The 16,736-nt window shown below is 46.3% G+C and overlaps 1 protein-coding gene across 1 annotated transcript in view; it reads left to right on the top strand.

Moving 5' to 3' along the window:
- Positions 1–1,285: 1,285 nt before the first annotated feature.
- Positions 1,286–16,736, top strand: part of PDHA1 (pyruvate dehydrogenase E1 subunit alpha 1) — a 29,934-nt gene continuing 14,483 nt past the window's right edge. Inside the window, exons 1-4 of the mRNA XM_082247165.1 lie at positions 1,286–1,506; positions 8,993–9,061; positions 12,413–12,586; positions 12,792–12,918. Of these exons, the coding sequence (XP_082103291.1) occupies positions 1,444–1,506; positions 8,993–9,061; positions 12,413–12,586; positions 12,792–12,918 (433 nt within the window). The 5' untranslated portion in view covers positions 1,286–1,443. The remainder of the gene's footprint in view (positions 1,507–8,992; positions 9,062–12,412; positions 12,587–12,791; positions 12,919–16,736) is intronic.

Genomic DNA, 16,736 nt, shown 5'->3' with positions numbered 1-16,736 from the left:
TACCCACTAGCAGTACCCGCCAGCAGTACCCACCAACAGTACAAGTCAGCAGTACCCACTAGCAGTACCCGCCAGCATTACCCGCCAGCAGTACCCACCAGCAGTACCCGCCAGTAGCACCAGCCAGCAGTACCCACCAGCAGTACCCGCCAGTAGTACCAGCCAGCAGTACCCACCAGCAGTACCAGCCCTGGAGGACAGCCAGTTAGCAGCCACCAGCCATACCCGCCTGGGGGACATCAGCAGCCAGCGATACCTGTAGAAACCCAATTCGATCCACTTAAAAAAACAGAAGGGCATCCGTCCCCTTCTGTCTGGGTGGATCAGATTGGAGGGCTCATAGAGTAGAGTGGGCTGTGTCCAAGTCTGCTCTGCATTTGCTGACACGGACCTGTCATATGATCTGCCCGCTCCGCTCATTGTGCCCGGCAACTGGTTATCAAGTCGCTAAAGTGGCCCTCGCTCCTCAAGAGGTATATATAAACGAACACACACTTTTTTTTTTATTTTAGAGGTTGGGGGTGGTAATCTTGGGTGAGTTCCCACACTTTTTTTCCCCAGGACTTGACCCCTGTTAAGGAGCACAACAAGTCCATGCATAAGGGCAAAAAGCGCATCTGACCTAATGTATTTTGGGTCCATCTGATGAGGTGAGAGCGGTATTATAACAGTGGAGAGATAAGCGCTCTACATATACCAGCAAGCCTATACCATTAATGGGTGTAGAAAATGTTTTAGAACATGCGCAGACTTGTATTGTTTACTATCTTCTGCTGCTAAAAATACAACACACAAATGTAAATGGACACAAGACCCACGGATACATATACATATTTTGCTGAATATTTTTCATACATTCTTATCTATTTATTGTCACTTTGGGATTATTCTTGTGATAAACATTTATTATAAATTGCACATTATATTTATGGCACAGAAAGCACTTTATTGCACAATTTTAAGTCATTGCAATATTTTCACTGACTGTACTTTATTTACTGTGCAGGCAGAGTCTCTTTTTCTAAAGTTGTTATATACTTACGACAAGGGTTGCTTTAACCACCTGTATGTGGCTATGTTTTCTGATACAGTATCTGATGCACTATCTCATGTTCTCTTCTCAGCTGAGGTTTGGCTGGGAGGCTTGTCTGTGTCATGTGACCATCCTGTCAGAATGGTGCTCGGGATCGAACCACGCTGAGAAGAGAATACGCATGCGCGTTGTCAGCTGGGACGCCGTGCTCGGGAGCGCGCGCGCAGGCAGTTGGACGCTTCGTCCTCTTTCATGGGTAGGGAGGTGTGTGTGTGACGTCAGGAACGCGCCCGGCACCAGTGGAGCGCAGGGAAGGTTACAGGAGTCTGATCAGGTTTGAGGTCGTCCTTGTCACCGTACTGAAATCTCGGCCTGGAGACTGACCCGGATTCTCTTCTGACCGGCCGCTCATGCAAAAGATGCTGTCACTGATCTCCCGGGTGCTGCAGGGCTCGGCCCACAAGCCTGTCACTGTGAGTGGTGTGTGGGAGAAGGACATTGGGGAGGATGTAGGAGAACTCACACCAGTATCTTCTATAGTGGTAGAATAATACGAGGGCGGGGCAGATAGATGCATGAGAGAAGGAGGGGGTGACCATGGGGCAGCTGGATACACAGTGAGTGGGGCTGTGGAGGTTGGATCCACTGGGAGGTGGGGCCATGGCAGCTGGATACACAGTGAGTGGGGCTGTGGAGGTTGGATCCACTGGGAGGTTGGGCCATGGCAGCTGGATCCACGGGGGAGGTGGGGCTCTGGCAGCTGGATCCACGGGGGAGGTGGGGCCGTGGCAGCTGGATCCACGGGGGAGGTGGGGCCGTGGCAGCTGGATCCACGGGGAAGCTGTGGAGTTTGGATCCACAGGGCGGTGGGGCCGTGAAGTTTGGATCCACAGGGCGGTGGGGCCGTGAAGGTTGGATCCACGGGGCTGTGGAGTTTGGATCCACGGGGGAGGTGGGGGCCGTGGCAGCTGGATCCACGGGGCTGTGGAGGTTGAATCCACGGTGCCGTGGCAGCTGGATCCACGGGGGAGGTGGGGCCGTGGCAGCTGGATCCATGGGGGAGCTGTGGAGTTTGGATCCACAGGGCGGTGGGGCCGTGAAGGTTGGATCCACAGGGCGGTGGGGCCGTGAAGGTTGGATCCACAGGGCGGTGGGGCCGTGAAGGTTGGATCCACGGGGCGGTGGGGCCGTGAAGGTTGGATCCACGGGGCGGTGGGGCCGTGAAGGTTGGATCCACGGGGCGGTGGGGCCGTGAAGGTTGGATCCACGGGGCGGTGGGGCAGTAAAGGGTGGATCCACGGGGCGGTGGGGCTGTGGAGTTTGGATCCACGGGGCGGTGGGGCTGTGGAGTTTGGATCCACGGGGCTGTGGGGCTGTGGAGTTTGGATCCACGGGGAGGTGGCGCGGTGGAGTTTGGATCCACGGGGGAGGTGGGGGCCGTGGCAGCTGGATCCACGGGCTAGGTGGGGGCCGTGGCAGCTGGATCCACGGGGCGGTGGGGCCATGGCAGCTGGATCCACGGGGGAGGTGGGGCCGTGGCAGCTGGATCCACGGGGGAGGTGGGGCCGTGGCAGCTGGATCCACGGGGGAGGTGGGGCCGTGGCAGCTGGATCCACGGGGGAGGTGGGGCCGTGGCAGCTGGATCCACGGGGGAGGTGGGGCCGTGGCAGCTGGATCCACGGGGGAGGTGGGGGAGCTGTGGAGTTTGGATCCACAGAGCGGTGGGGCCGTGAAGGTTGGATCCACAGAGCGGTGGGGCCGTGAAGGTTGGATCCACAGGGCGGTGGGGCCGTGAAGGTTGGATCCACAGGGCGGTGGGGCCGTGAAGGTTGGATCCACAGGGCGGTGGGGCCGTGAAGGTTGGATCCACGGGGCAGTGGGGCCGTGAAGGTTGGATCCACGGGGCGGTGGGGCCGTGAAGGTTGGATCCACGGGGCGGTGGGGCCGTGAAGGTTGGATCCACGGGGCGGTGGGGCCGTAAAGGGTGGATCCACGGGGCGGTGGGGCAGTGAAGGTTGGATCCACGGGGCGGTGGGGCAGTGAAGGTTGGATCCACGGGGCGGTGGGGCAGTGAAGGTTGGATCCACGGGGCGGTGGGGCAGTGAAGGTTGGATCCACGGGGCGGTGGGGCAGTGAAGGTTGGATCCACGGGGCGGTGGGGCAGTGAAGGTTGGATCCACGGGGCGGTGGGGCAGTGAAGGTTGGATCCACGGGGCGGTGGGGCAGTGAAGGTTGGATCCACGGGGCGGTGGGGCAGTGAAGGTTGGATCCACGGGGGAGGTGGGGGCCGTGGCAGCTGGATCCACTAAGTGGTTGGGGCGTGGCAGCTGGATCCACGAGGAGTTAGGGTCCTAGCAGCTGGATCCACAGGCAGGTGGGAGCATGGAGGTTGCATCCATGGGAAGGTGGTGCCATGGCATCTGGATCCACAGGAAGGTTTGGTTCCTGCTGGGGAAATTTCCCATCATTTCTGCTTCAATGACCACACAGGAAGTGAGGGGGAGATCACTCCAGCCGGGACACAACAATAAAAAGAAAAGCTTTCCCCAAGAAGTAATGTATGTTGATCACACAGGAAGTGAGAAGAAATCTCCCAGGTAGAGTCAGAGAGGTTCCAACGCATGCTATAAAAAAATAGAGATCACCTAGCCTATTGGGAGGCTCCCATTGGTCACTATCCTTATGAAGATGCTTGTTGCCTGGCTGTTATGATTGGCTTCAGTGCTTTCTAAGTGGCTGACTGTAAAACATACAGTGATCTGGGATTCTGACACCCATGCATGTTCTGGGTGTAACTAAAATGTAAGTACAGCCAAGCAACATGCATTTGTAAAGTGCCTGCAATTGCAGTCCCAATACTCAACCCCCCCACCCCTACAACAGGGTCACGTCAACAGATGAATAGTTTTCGGTCCCAGGTTGTGTAGTGCTATGAGATCTCGGTGCAGACAAGGTAGCTGCCAGCAGGGGATAATGTTAGTTTGGTGTCCCACGAGTTTGTCTGGGTTTGGGTCAGAGAGTGAAGCAGAAATCCATCACTTATCTATGCTGCTTACTGCAGATTTGCGACTTTTTTTCAATATTTAGGACCCAGCTGGATTCATGTATAAAAAGTAGAAGAACGTATACCTCCAGTGCCACTTAGAACTACTACCTCCTCTTCCTTTTTCTGTTGGGGTCCCCCAAGGTTCTGTTCTTGGACCTCTCCTTTTCTCAATCTACACCTCCTTCCTGGGTCAGCTGATTGCCTCCCATGGCTTTCTAATATCGTCTCTACGCTGGTGACACCCAAATCTATCTCTCTACCCCTCAGCTTACTCCATCAGTCTCCTCACTCATCACCAAACTACTAACAGACATATCAGCCTGGATGTCACACCACTTCCTTAAACTCAACCTATCTGAGCTTATGATATTTCCTCCCCCACATTCCTCTTTCCTTAATTTCTCTGTCAAAATCATCGGCTCAACTACCAACTAGTCCCCCCATGCCAAGGTCTTAGGTGTAATCCTGGACTCTGAATTTTATGCCCCACATCCAGTCGCTGTCCAAAGCTTGCTGCCTCAACCTCCGCAACATCTCCAAGATATGTCCCTTACTAACCAATGACACCACAAAGCTTCTAATCCACTCCCTGGTCACCTCTTGTCTCAATTTCTGCAACTCCCTCCTCATTGGCTTACCTTTAAATTGGCTATCCCCCCTTCAGTCAATCATGATCGCTGCTGCCAGGCTCATCCACCTTACAAACCGTTCAGGGTCTGCTACCCCTCTGGCCGCTACTCAACCAACTAATTAAATTCAAGGTACTAACCATAACTTGGTCTCAAAATACCAACAAAATTGTTCTCTTAGTTCCTCCCAGGATCTCCTGCTCTCTAGCTCCCTTGTCACATCTTCCCATGCTCGCCTCTTGGACTTCTCCCGAGCCTCTCCCATCTTCTGGAATGCTCTACTCCAATCTGTCAGACTGTCTCCTACTTTGTCCACTTTCAGACGATCCCTGAAAACGCATCTCTTCAGAGAAACCTATCTGGCCCCCACCTAACAACTGTACATTTATTTTCTTCATCAGCACATCCCTGCCCCCCCCCCCCCCAGTTATCACCCCATGTATCTCTTGACCCTCCATTTTGGATTGTAAGTTCTAACAAGCAGGGCCCTCTGATTCCTACTGTATTAAAGTGTATTGTAGTTGTACTATCTACCCTCAAGTTGTATAGTGCTGTGTAAACTGTCGGTGCTATATAAATCCTGTTTATTAATAATACATGAAGGTTTTGCTCATAGAACCCAAGCTGCCCTTAAAACTATGATATGTGGTATATGGTTACCATGGCGCCTAGGTGTCCATGTAATGTCATTGGTAGCTTAACTGAGAAGATAGGCACTACTTTGTCCTCTTTGGTGAGTTGATGTTTCTTCTTTTCTATGTCTTGGGCTTGCTGATTGTAAAGGGGACTACTGGTGAGGTAAGGACCACTTTAGCTTTTCATCCTATGTACTGCTGTGCAGATCTGATCATTTCATTTTCAAAAAAAATCTATGGGCTCTGTTTTTTTTTTTTTTTTTTTATTTACCAAATAGTCTATTGAGGCCTGGTGGGCAGTTTCACATAATACAAACTGTTCTGTGATTGGGTAGGAAGAGGGGTGGACAGGCATGCAACTCTACAGCTGCTGGAGCCGGGATCAGAAGATCCGGTGTCAAAGCGTCGGAAGTGTAGTGATATCTCTGCTCCCGGCACTCAGTAAAAATGTTGGTTGTAAATTAAAGTGGTTTAGAGCCGGTTCACATTAGCGCGACACGACTCCTTACTACTTCGGGGGCGACTTGTGCATCACATTGCACCACGACTTCGGAGCGACTTGCAGGGACTTCACATAATGGAAGTCTATGCAAGTCGCTCCAAGGTCGCCCCGAAGTAGTACAGGACCCTTTTTCTAAGTCGGAGTGACTTGTGTCGCTCCTATTAGAACGGGTCCTGTAGCGGTCAATGGACCGCGAGGGAGCGCGACTTGTCAGGCTGACAAGTCGCCTGACAAGTCGCGCTAGTGTGAATGGGCTCTTAAAGTCTTGTTTTTTTTTGTTAAAAATAACAAACATGTTCTACTTCCTCTGTGGGGTTGGTTTTGCACAGAGCAGCCCAAATCTTCCTCTTCTTGGGTCCCTCTTTGGCTCTCCTGGCTCCTCCCTTCCTTTGAGTGCCCTCACAGCAAGCGGCTTCCTATGGGGGCACCCGAGCCAAGCCACAGCTTACTGTATCCATTCAGACATGGAGCCGGCCCCACCCCCTCTCTCCTTATTGGCTCACTGAATTTGATTGACAGGAGTGGGAGCCAAGGGCAATGAGCTGCCTTCTCAGCCAATAAGTAGGGAGAGTCTCGGGCAGCCGAGTGTCTCCTGCAACATTGCTGGATAGAGATGGGCTCAGGTAAGTATTAGGGGGGCTGCTGCACACAGAAGGTTTTTTATCTTAATGCATAGAATGGAATAAGATAAAACCTGACTTTACAACCACTTTAAAGAGAGAAGCCGAGGAGGTGGCATGCACCTCCTTGGACTTAACCCCCTAGTAATTCAGCACCATTCCTGGAGTTCAGCTTTTAAATATTTACAATCTTTGACAGATTCACTTTAAAAGAAACCTGTACTGAGAAAGTGGGCAGACAGCCATGGCATGCCTGACTTCCCTTTTGATAATAGTTCTCTGGCTGCCATGCTGATCCAGTAGCCTCTGTATTTTGCGTCATTGGCCTAGAACAAGTATTTACTTTACAAAAGTTTTTATTGTATCGCAAACATAAGTACACAGCAAGTCCATACAAATGAATACAGCGAAAATGGAACATAGGAACAAGAAGCATAACGAAAAACAAATAAGGAAATATAACAGTACATAAGCTGCAATGGGTAGGTGTGCAATTATAGAGAAAACCATCAAGGTAGAGATGGACAGTCTCCCATACACAGGTAACATAAACATGCACGATACTCTCTATGGGTTTGAGGAATAATAATAATAAAAAAAAAAAAAAAACAGAAATCCTGAAATAAATTCCATTGAGAGAATACTGTAGTTGGGCATATTCATTCAAGAACACAGAGGCGTGTCATCACAGGTGGGACACAAGGAAGAGGAAAGGAAGAGTGAACGAATAGAGGAGAGGGTAGAAAAAGGGGGCAAGGGAAAGAGGAAGGGTAGGTCCTGCGGAGCGAGCGCCCGGGGAGCATATAAATTGAGAGAAGTGTAGCATTGAATCTGGACGGAGTGATATACGTCGTCCATGGGTGCCACACTTTAAGGTTCCCACACAGGTGGGACACAAGGAAGAGGAAAGGAAGAGTGAACAAATAGAGGAGAGGGTGGAAAGAGTTAGGGTAGGTCCTGCGGGGCGAGCGTCTGGGGAGCATATCAATTGAGAGAAGTGTAGCATTGAATCTGGACGGAGTGATATACGTCGTCCATGGGTGCCACACTTTAAGGTTCCCACACAGGTGGGACACAAGGAAGAGGAAAGGAAGAGTGAAGGAATAGAGGAGAGGGTGGAAAAAGGGGGCAAGGGAAAGAGGAAAGGTAGGTCCTGCGGAGCGAGCGCCCAGGGAGCATATAAATTGAGAGAAGTGTAGCATTGAATCTGGACGGAGTGATATACGTCGTCCATGGGTGCCACACTTTAAGGTTCCCACACAGGTGGGACACAAGGAAGAGGAAAGGAAGAGTGAACAAATAGAGGAGAGGGTGGAAAGAGTTATGCCCCATACACACGTGCAGATTATCTGCAGACTTTTGTCTGCAGACTTACCAAAACCATATAGTATGAGGTCAAACCTAAACACTTTCAATTTGTATGCAATCCGGCAGGCCCTTGCACTACATAGAAAAGGTAAATCTGCAGACAAAAGTCTGCAGATAATCTGCACGTGTGTATGGGGCATTAGGGTAGGTCCTGCGGGGCGAGCGTCTGGGGAGCATATAAATTGAGAGAAGTGTAGCATTGAATCTGGACGGAGTGATACATGTCGTCCATGGGTGCCACACTTTAAGGTTCCCACACAGGTGGGACACAAGGAAGAGTGAAGGAATAGAGGAGAGGGTGGAAAAAGGGGGCAAGGGAAAGAGGAAAGGTAGGTCCTGCGGAGCGAGCGCCCAGGGAGCATATAAATTGAGAGAAGTGTAGCATTAAATCTGGACGGAGTGATATACGTCATCCATGGGTGCCACACTTTAAGAAATTTATCATGAGAGTCCGTAACTATAGCAGTCAGTTTTTCGTTCCTAGAACAAGTATTTCAATTCTGAGCGCTCACTTTAATTTCCATTCTTGTTCCAGGTCAATGTCTTGGAAAGTAGTAAAGCCAGAATTAGCCAGGCAATGAGTATTTTCTAAGAGAAGGTCAGCAATGGCAGCCCCCTTGTTTCTCTCAGTGCAGGGTTCTTGTATGGTGTTGTCTTTCCTGCTGCTGAACAATGTGTGTGTGTCTCCATTAGAGAGATTTCCTCTAGCTTCCTGTCCCAGAGATGTCACATGAAGTGGAAATGTCCTCAAACTGAGGGGACATTTCACCTTAGCCAGTTGTCACTCCTCTCCTGTTCTGATGACAAACGTAAAATGTAGAATTTCTCTTCAGCTTCTGCCCAGGTATCAGATAATGAGGGTGGAACTCCCAAACAAATATTTTTGGGGACATTTTCTTTACGTTTTGCCTTCAGCTGAATTGTAATGTTGTGTACACCTCCACAGCTACAGCTTCTGTGTGTTTCCTCATTCCAGCAAATCCATTTCTATCGTAATGGCTGCACTACTCGTCAATTGTGTAACAAATTCCATGCATTGCCTCACTCTTGCTTTGTTATATAGCAGTTATGTGAAGTTATTGACTTACAAAGTGTGTGTGTGTGCGCTGTTATCTGCCCACTTCAATTACCAGTCTTATTTTTTTTTTATCTTTTCCAGGCTGTCCGCATTATGGTGGCATCCCGCAACTATGCCGACTTTGCATCTGAAGCGACTTTTGACATTAAGGTAGGGTGTGAAAACTTTGACCCCTTTCCCCCCACACAATAGATGGCTACAACACGGCTCTCCATTCTGGACATCCTTCCAGAACCGCACATCGGGTTTGCTTTGTGACCACTGTTTCCTTTGGACACAGCTGATCACAAATCGGGATAAAGGCCTGATCACAGCAGCCCTTTACCATGTGATCAGCTGTGTCCAATCGGAGCTGGTCATCTGTAAACAGACTTGCCAGTTATCGCCATTACTTTCCTCACGCTGTGTCTGTGCCAGGAAAGGAGAGCCGATAACCGGCAAGGCTGACAGTACAGTGAGTAGGTTGTTTACACTGATAATCAGAGCACTGATCATCAGTGTAGGTTATCAGGGCAGATCATTGAAATTGAAAAATTACTTGTTTGCAAACATTTTTAACATGAACTAGGAATATATATATATATATATATATATATATATATATATATATATATATATATATATATATATATATATATATATATATATATATATATATATATATATATATATATATATATATATATATATATATATATATATATATATATATATATATTTTTTTTTTTTTTTGTTTGTTATAAACAACAAAACAAAATAAAAAAAACCCTAGTGGTGATTAATATATCAAAGGAAAGCTCGATCTTTCTCGAAAAAAGGATAAAAAATTTATTTTTTGAATACATTCAAACTGAGAGGACACTGGGCGCCCTATGTCGATTATCTAAACACCAATAGGTTCTCCTGAGGAAGATGTATAGCGAAACGCGTAGTGATCCATTAGCATCTACACATTAGAACCCTTTTGACCCGAACACAGGCGGTCATTCATCCTCGTGACCCACAGACATCAGATTCTGGCACGTCAGGCAATTTATGGGTTATCTTAGTTTTGGAGCAATGTTGTATAGCACTTTTGTGCATATTTACTCATGCGATGGTTTTTATAAATTGAATTTTTCTAATGTGCTACTATAATAAATTTTGTATGTTTGTTTTTATACACCTGAGTATCAAATATTTCTTTGAGATTAACAGTGGATGCCTTTAAAGTCCTGTCTACATATTCATTGGCTGTGGCGCCATTACATACAGGGTCATGTCTCAAGTTTTGTATGTACATGATGCAGCATTATTGGGTAGGGGTGGTTAGTCGGTGAGCCACAGTGTTAATTTTGTTGACGAAAATATTTTAGTTGACAAAATTTGAATACTATTTTAGTCCACTAAAATACAACTAAAAATAAAAAAAAATCGGATGACTAAGACTAAATCAAATTTTCACGTCACAATTAACACTGGTTATATATCACCACCATATATATACTACTTTAAAGTGATTGTAGAGTTTCATTATTTTTATTTTCTTTTTTTAAATAATAAACATGTTATACTTGCCTCCTCTATACAGTTGGTTTTGCACAGAGCATCCCAGTTCCTCCCCTTCTCGGGTCCCTCGTTGCTGCTCCTAGCCCCTCTCTCCTATTGAGTGCCCCCAGAGCAAGTAGCTCGCTATGGGGGCACCTGAGCCGAGCTGCAGCTCCGTGTGTCCATTCAGACACAGAGCTGCTGTTCGCCCCCCCCTCCTGATTGGCTAACGGACTTTGACAGCCGCAGGAGCCAGAGGCGCCACAGCTCTGTCTCTGCCAATCAGGAGGGAGAATCCCAGACGGCCGAGGGACTTGTTGACATTACTGGACAGAGATGGGGCATAGGTAAGTATTAGGGGGTGCTGGGGAGGGTGCTACACACACAATTCTTTTTATCTTCATGCATAGAATGCATGAAGATAAAAAAAAAAAACCTTCTGACTTTACAACTCCTTTAACCACTTGCCGACCGCTCACTGAGCTGGTACTGCGGCAAAGTGGCTCGTTATCGTCCAGCGACGTAGACCTACGACGCTGGATCCCGCCCACTCTCAGCGGCGCGTGCGTGCCGCCGGAGGCTCACTCCCGCTGTATTCAGACACAGCGGGAGTCGGGCCAGGGGAGAAGAGGCGGTGATCAGCGCCGCTCTTCCCCAATCCTTGGGGATCGAGTGAGGAAATCCGCCCACTTGTGTAAACAAAGCGGGCGGATCTCCTCTGTGACAGACAGTCACAGATTACAGGATTCAGTGTCTGTGTCTGTGTCACACAATCCCCTCCCCCCCCCACACACGTCAGTAAGCATGAGGCATACATTTAACCCCTTGATCACCAATAAAGTTAACCCTTTCCCTGCCAGTGTCATTATTACAGTAACAGTGCATATTTTTAGCACTGATTACTCTAGTGTCAAAAATGTCAGTTAGGGGTCCGATCTGTCCGCTGCAATGTTGCAGTCCCGCAAAAAAAATTGCAGATCGCCGCCATTACTAGTAAAAAAAAAAATAAACAATAAAAATGACATCTTTCCCGTAGTTAGTAAACGCGATAACTTTTGCGCAAACCAATCAAAATACGCCCATTGCGATTTTTTTTTTTAAGTAGCAGAAAACAAATTGGCCTAAAATGTTAAATTTTGATTTTTTTAATTTTTTTTTGGGAATGTTATATATCAGAATGTAAAAAATATATATTTTTTTTTTTTTTCAAAATTCAAAAATGAAAAATCGCTCTTTTTTTATCAACATCGCAAAAAATGAAAAGCGCAGAGGTGATCAAATACCACCAAAAGGAAGCTCTGTTTGTGGGGGAAAAAAAGGACGTAAATTTTGTTTGGGTACGGCGTTGCATGACCGCGCAATTGTCAGTTAAAGTCGCGCAGTGCCAAGTTGCAAAAAGTGGCCTGGACGTAAAGCAGGAAAATCCTCCGGTGGTAAAGTGGTTAAACAACCATTTGCCAATATCTGAAAACTCCATATTGGTTGAGGTTTAGTATATAAAAGGACCTGTAATTCTTTTCAGCCAGGCACCCATGCACCATTAACTAGTTCATCAATCTACATTCCATTGACAGCATAGGTTGGTCTAGAACACATCCCCAACCTGCTGATTGGACAGTAAAGGAGCAGCAACAAACCAATGAGCCATTGCCGGTGTAAATATTTCTGCACCTTAATTAATGTGCATAATGATTAAAGCATTTATAGAAGGGTATGGGGTGGGAAAATGGGGTAACCAGAGATTTATAAAATAAAAAAAATAAAAAAAAGCTTCTTAAATAAAAGGGCCTGACATAAGAAATGCCTGTTCAGGTTCTGCTCACAGTGACTTGGATTTCTTCCTCTGGCAAAAGAAGATTTTTATAGTGCAGCAATTTTCTGCTTTCAATGTCATAACTGAAGCTGTAATTTGTACGCGTGTTTTATACTGCGCAAACAGTAGAGGATAACATGCCGCCTTTTTTTTTTTGTTAGAAATGTGATGTTCACAAGTTGGAAGAAGCTCCACCAACTACAGCTGTTCTAACTAGGGAGCAGGGCCTGCAGTATTACAGGACCATGCAGACCATTCGACGTATGGAGCTCAAATCTGATCAGCTGTACAAGCAGAAGATCATCCGTGGATTCTGTCATCTATACGATGGTCAGGTAAGATGCTGCAGAAGGATTTCATCTATTTAGGGGAGCTGGTGCCAGAAGATCTCAGGAACAGCTTCTCTTTTTAGAGATAATTTAGTAATGTCTCCTATGAGATTCATCTTATATTGTACCACTAAATTCCTAGAAAGAAAGGTGGTTTAAAGCCACTAGACAGATATTCTTCATTGTGAATATGCAAATCTTCTCTCTGCAGGAAGCTTGTTGTGTTGGCATGGAGGCGTCCATCAATTCCACAGATCACCTAATCACAGCCTATCGAGCTCACGGGTATACCTATACCCGTGGGGTGTCGGTGAAAGAAATCCTGGCTGAGCTCACAGGTATGTATAGAAGAACTTCACTGGTATATAAAGCACAACATCTTCATTGCTTTGCAGAGGTGTGTGTGTGTGTGTGTGTGTGTATATGTGTGTGTGTGTGTGTGTGTGTGTGTGTGTGTGTGTATATATGTGGGTATGTATATATTATACAAATTTTTTAATACCACCTGCGACTAACTGAACTAACCCCTTCATGCCTGCAGGTAAAACAAATCTTATTGCCTAAACCCAATTTAGCAAAACTATGTGTGTATATATATATATATATATATATATATATCTATATCAGAACTATTTAGTGTACCCAGGCAAAAGCAACTAATGCAATTAATATGAATTGAACCTTCCTTTACTGATAAATGGTGATGGATATCTCCTATGTTTTTTTTTATTTTAACCACTGCTCACCCCCAAATAACTCTTGTTCTGGGATGACGTCCTATGTCAGCGCCCAGTTTAGCTGCGATCGCCCAGGAACATGGCGCGACCCCGATCTCGGCAAAGAGCCACGGCTCTTTACTCATGTGATCGACTGTGTCCAATCACAGCCGATCACATGTAAACAAGGAAGTGCCCTTCATCCGCTTTTCATCTCTCACACTGACAGAGTGTGAGGTGAAGAGAGCTGATATGATAAGCAGCATCTCCTCACAAAGAAAACTTGTAAAGGTAATCAGGGCACTGATCATCAGTGCCCTGAATACAATGCAGTCCCAACAGTGACTCCAGTCTGTGTCCATCAGTGCCACCTATCAGTGCTGCATATTAGTGCCTCAGTTGCACCCCATCAGTACACATCAGTGTAGGAGAAAAATTACTTATTTACAAAATTTGCTGTCAGAAACTAGAAACCTTCTTTTTTTTTTTTTTTCCCCTGATGAGAAAAACAGTATAGGGGCCTGTTTTTGTGATCACTGTAATAGCCAATAACGGGTTAGTGCTGTGGTCATGTGACTAAGAGCTGGTCCTCGCGCCTCCTGATCATTGGTAGGAGACCCAGAGGTGTTGGTAACTGCTTGATTTCCATGTTGAAAGAGCACACTTCATGCACAAATGCTGAGTGCATATCTGTGATGCCTTGGAAGAAGGTCTATTTCATTGATGCTCACATACAGTTAGCTGAGATGGGCTCGCGCGTGCTCCATTCCGCCAGTAAGTCGACACTGCACTCCGCTAATCACAGGCACTGAGACATTTCCTGATCTGCAGGTACGGACCAGAAATGTCTCATTGTCTGTGAATAGCAGAGTGCAGTGTTGGCCTCCTTGCAGGATCGGGCACGTGGGGACCTCGAACATGCCCAAGCCCATCTCTAACAGTGAGGGGAAAAAAGTATTTGATTCCCTGCTGATTTTTTACATTTTTCACACTGACAAATTATCAGTCTATAATTTTAATGGTAGGTTTGTTTTTTTTTTTTTTTGTGTCAGTGAGAGACAGAATAACAAAAATATCCAGAACAATGCATTTCAAAAAAGCTTAAAATTGATTTGCAGTTTAAAGAGTAAAATATGTATTTGACCCCTTTGCAAAACATGACTTAGTACTTGGTGGCAAAACCCCTGTTGGCAATCGCAGAAGTCAGATGTTTCTTGTAGTTGGCCACCAGGTTTGCACACATTTCATTGAGGTTGAAGTTGTCTTGTCCCATTAGCAGAAAAACAACCCCCAAAGCATAATGTTTCCACCTTCGTGTTTGACAGTGGGGATGGTGTTCTTGGAAGTCATAGGCAGCATTCTTCCTCCTCCAAACACAGTGAGTTGAGTTGATGCCAAAGTGCTCAAATTTGGTCTCATCTGACCACAAGACTTTGACCCAGTTCTCCTCTGAATCATTCAGATGTTCATTAGCAAACTTCAGACAGGCCTGTACATGTGCTTTCTTGAGCAGGGGGAACTCGCAGGCGCTGCAGGATTTAAGTCCTTCGCTGCGTAGTGTTGTTTTCTTGGTATTCATGATTCCAGCTGGCTTTAGATCATTGACAAGATTCTTCCGTGTAGTTCTGGCCTGATTCCTCACTGTTCTTATGATCATTGAAACTCCACGAGGTCAGATCTTGCATTGAGCCCCAGACCAATGGAGATTGACCATTATTTTGTGTTTCTTTCATTTGCAAATAATTGCACCAACTGTTGTCCCCCTCTCACCAAGCTGCTTGGTGGTGGTCTTGTAGCCCATTCCAGCCTTGTGTAGGTCTACCATTTTGTCCCTGACATCCTTGGACAGCTCTTTGGTCTTGGCATAGTGGAGAGATTCGAATCTTGATTGCTTATGTGGACAGGTGTCTTTTATACAGGTAACAAGCCGAGATTAGGAGCACTTCCATTAAGAGAGTGCTCCTAATCTCAGCTCGTTACTTGTATAAAAGACACCTGGGAGCCAGAAATATTGCTGATTGATAGGGGGATCAAATACTTCTTTCACTCAATAAAATGAAAATTAATTTATAACTTTTTGAAATGTGTTTTATGTTTTTTGGATATTTTTGTTGTTGTTCTGTCACTGTTAACCACTTGCCGACCGCTGGCAGCGGTCAGCCCCTCCCAGGCAAAGTGACGTACCCTGGGAGCGAATAGGGGGCCCCCGCTCGTACCCGACGAAGCCGGCGCGTGTGACTGGCGGACCCGATGTCCGCCGGTCACTCGCGATCGTCGGGTAGAGAGGGAGAAAGGCAGGCGGCTAATGTAAACAAAGCCGCCTGTCATTCTCCCCTGTGTAAAAGCACAGATCACTCGGTCCTGCTATGTAGGACCGTTGATCTGTGCTGTTACACCACTAGCCACATCCAATGACAGTTAGAAACACGCCCCTAGGGACACACTTAACCCCTCCCTCTCCAAGAAAGTTAACCCCTTCCCTCCCAGTGTCATTTTTACACTAACAGTGCATATGTATAGCACTGATTACTGTAGTAATGTCACTGGTACCCCCAAAAGTGTCAAAAATGTCAGTCAAGGGTCCGATCTGTCCGCCACAATGTCACAGTACCGCAAAAAAAATCGCAGATCACCGTCATTACGCGTTAAAAAAAACAACCAATGACAAAAATCTTTCCCTTAGTTAGTAAACGCAATAACTTTTGTGCAAACCAATCAAAATACGCTTATTGTGATTTTTTTTTTTTTTTTTTTTTTTTTTTACCAAACATAGGTAGCAGAAAACAAATTGGCCAAAAATTAAAAAATTTTTTGATTTTTACATTTTTGGGGGGGGGGGGGGAAATTTCATATAAAAAAATGTTAAAAATATTGTTGTTTTTGCAAAATTGACGCCCTTTTTTGTTTATAGCACATGATCAAAAAATCGCACAGGTGATCAAATACCACCAAAAGAAAGCTCTGTTTGTGGGAAAAAAGGACGTCAAATTTGTTTGGGTACAGCGTCGCGCGACTGCGCAATTGTCCGTTAAAGTCACGCAGTGCCGAATCGCAAAATACCCCCTGGTCAGGAAGGGGGTAAAATCTTCCGGGGCTTAAGTGGTTAAAATAAACCTACCATAGAGGTTATAGACTGATAATTTCTTTGTCAGTGGGCAAATGTACAAAATCATCAAATATTTTTTCCCCTCACTGTATGTATTATAATAATATATATCGTATTTTATTCTATTTTGTTTACACAGCGTATATAAAGCAGTTCTCCAGGCCAATGGCTAAATATGCTCATAAAATAGTTATAATGGAGTCTTTTTGCCCACCAAGGGATTTGTATTTCTGTCCATCCAGTCCTGAGATTTACACTTACAGCACTGAAAAGGTAATGAAACCACTTTCAGAGGACAGTCAGTGCTCTCTCTACTCCCTGCTTGCTGATTGGG

Source organism: Pelophylax lessonae, assembly GCF_965119305.1.
Source record: "Pelophylax lessonae genome assembly, chromosome: 2".
Lineage (NCBI taxonomy): Eukaryota > Metazoa > Chordata > Amphibia > Anura > Ranidae > Pelophylax > Pelophylax lessonae.
This window is presented reverse-complemented; position numbering and strand designations above follow the sequence as displayed.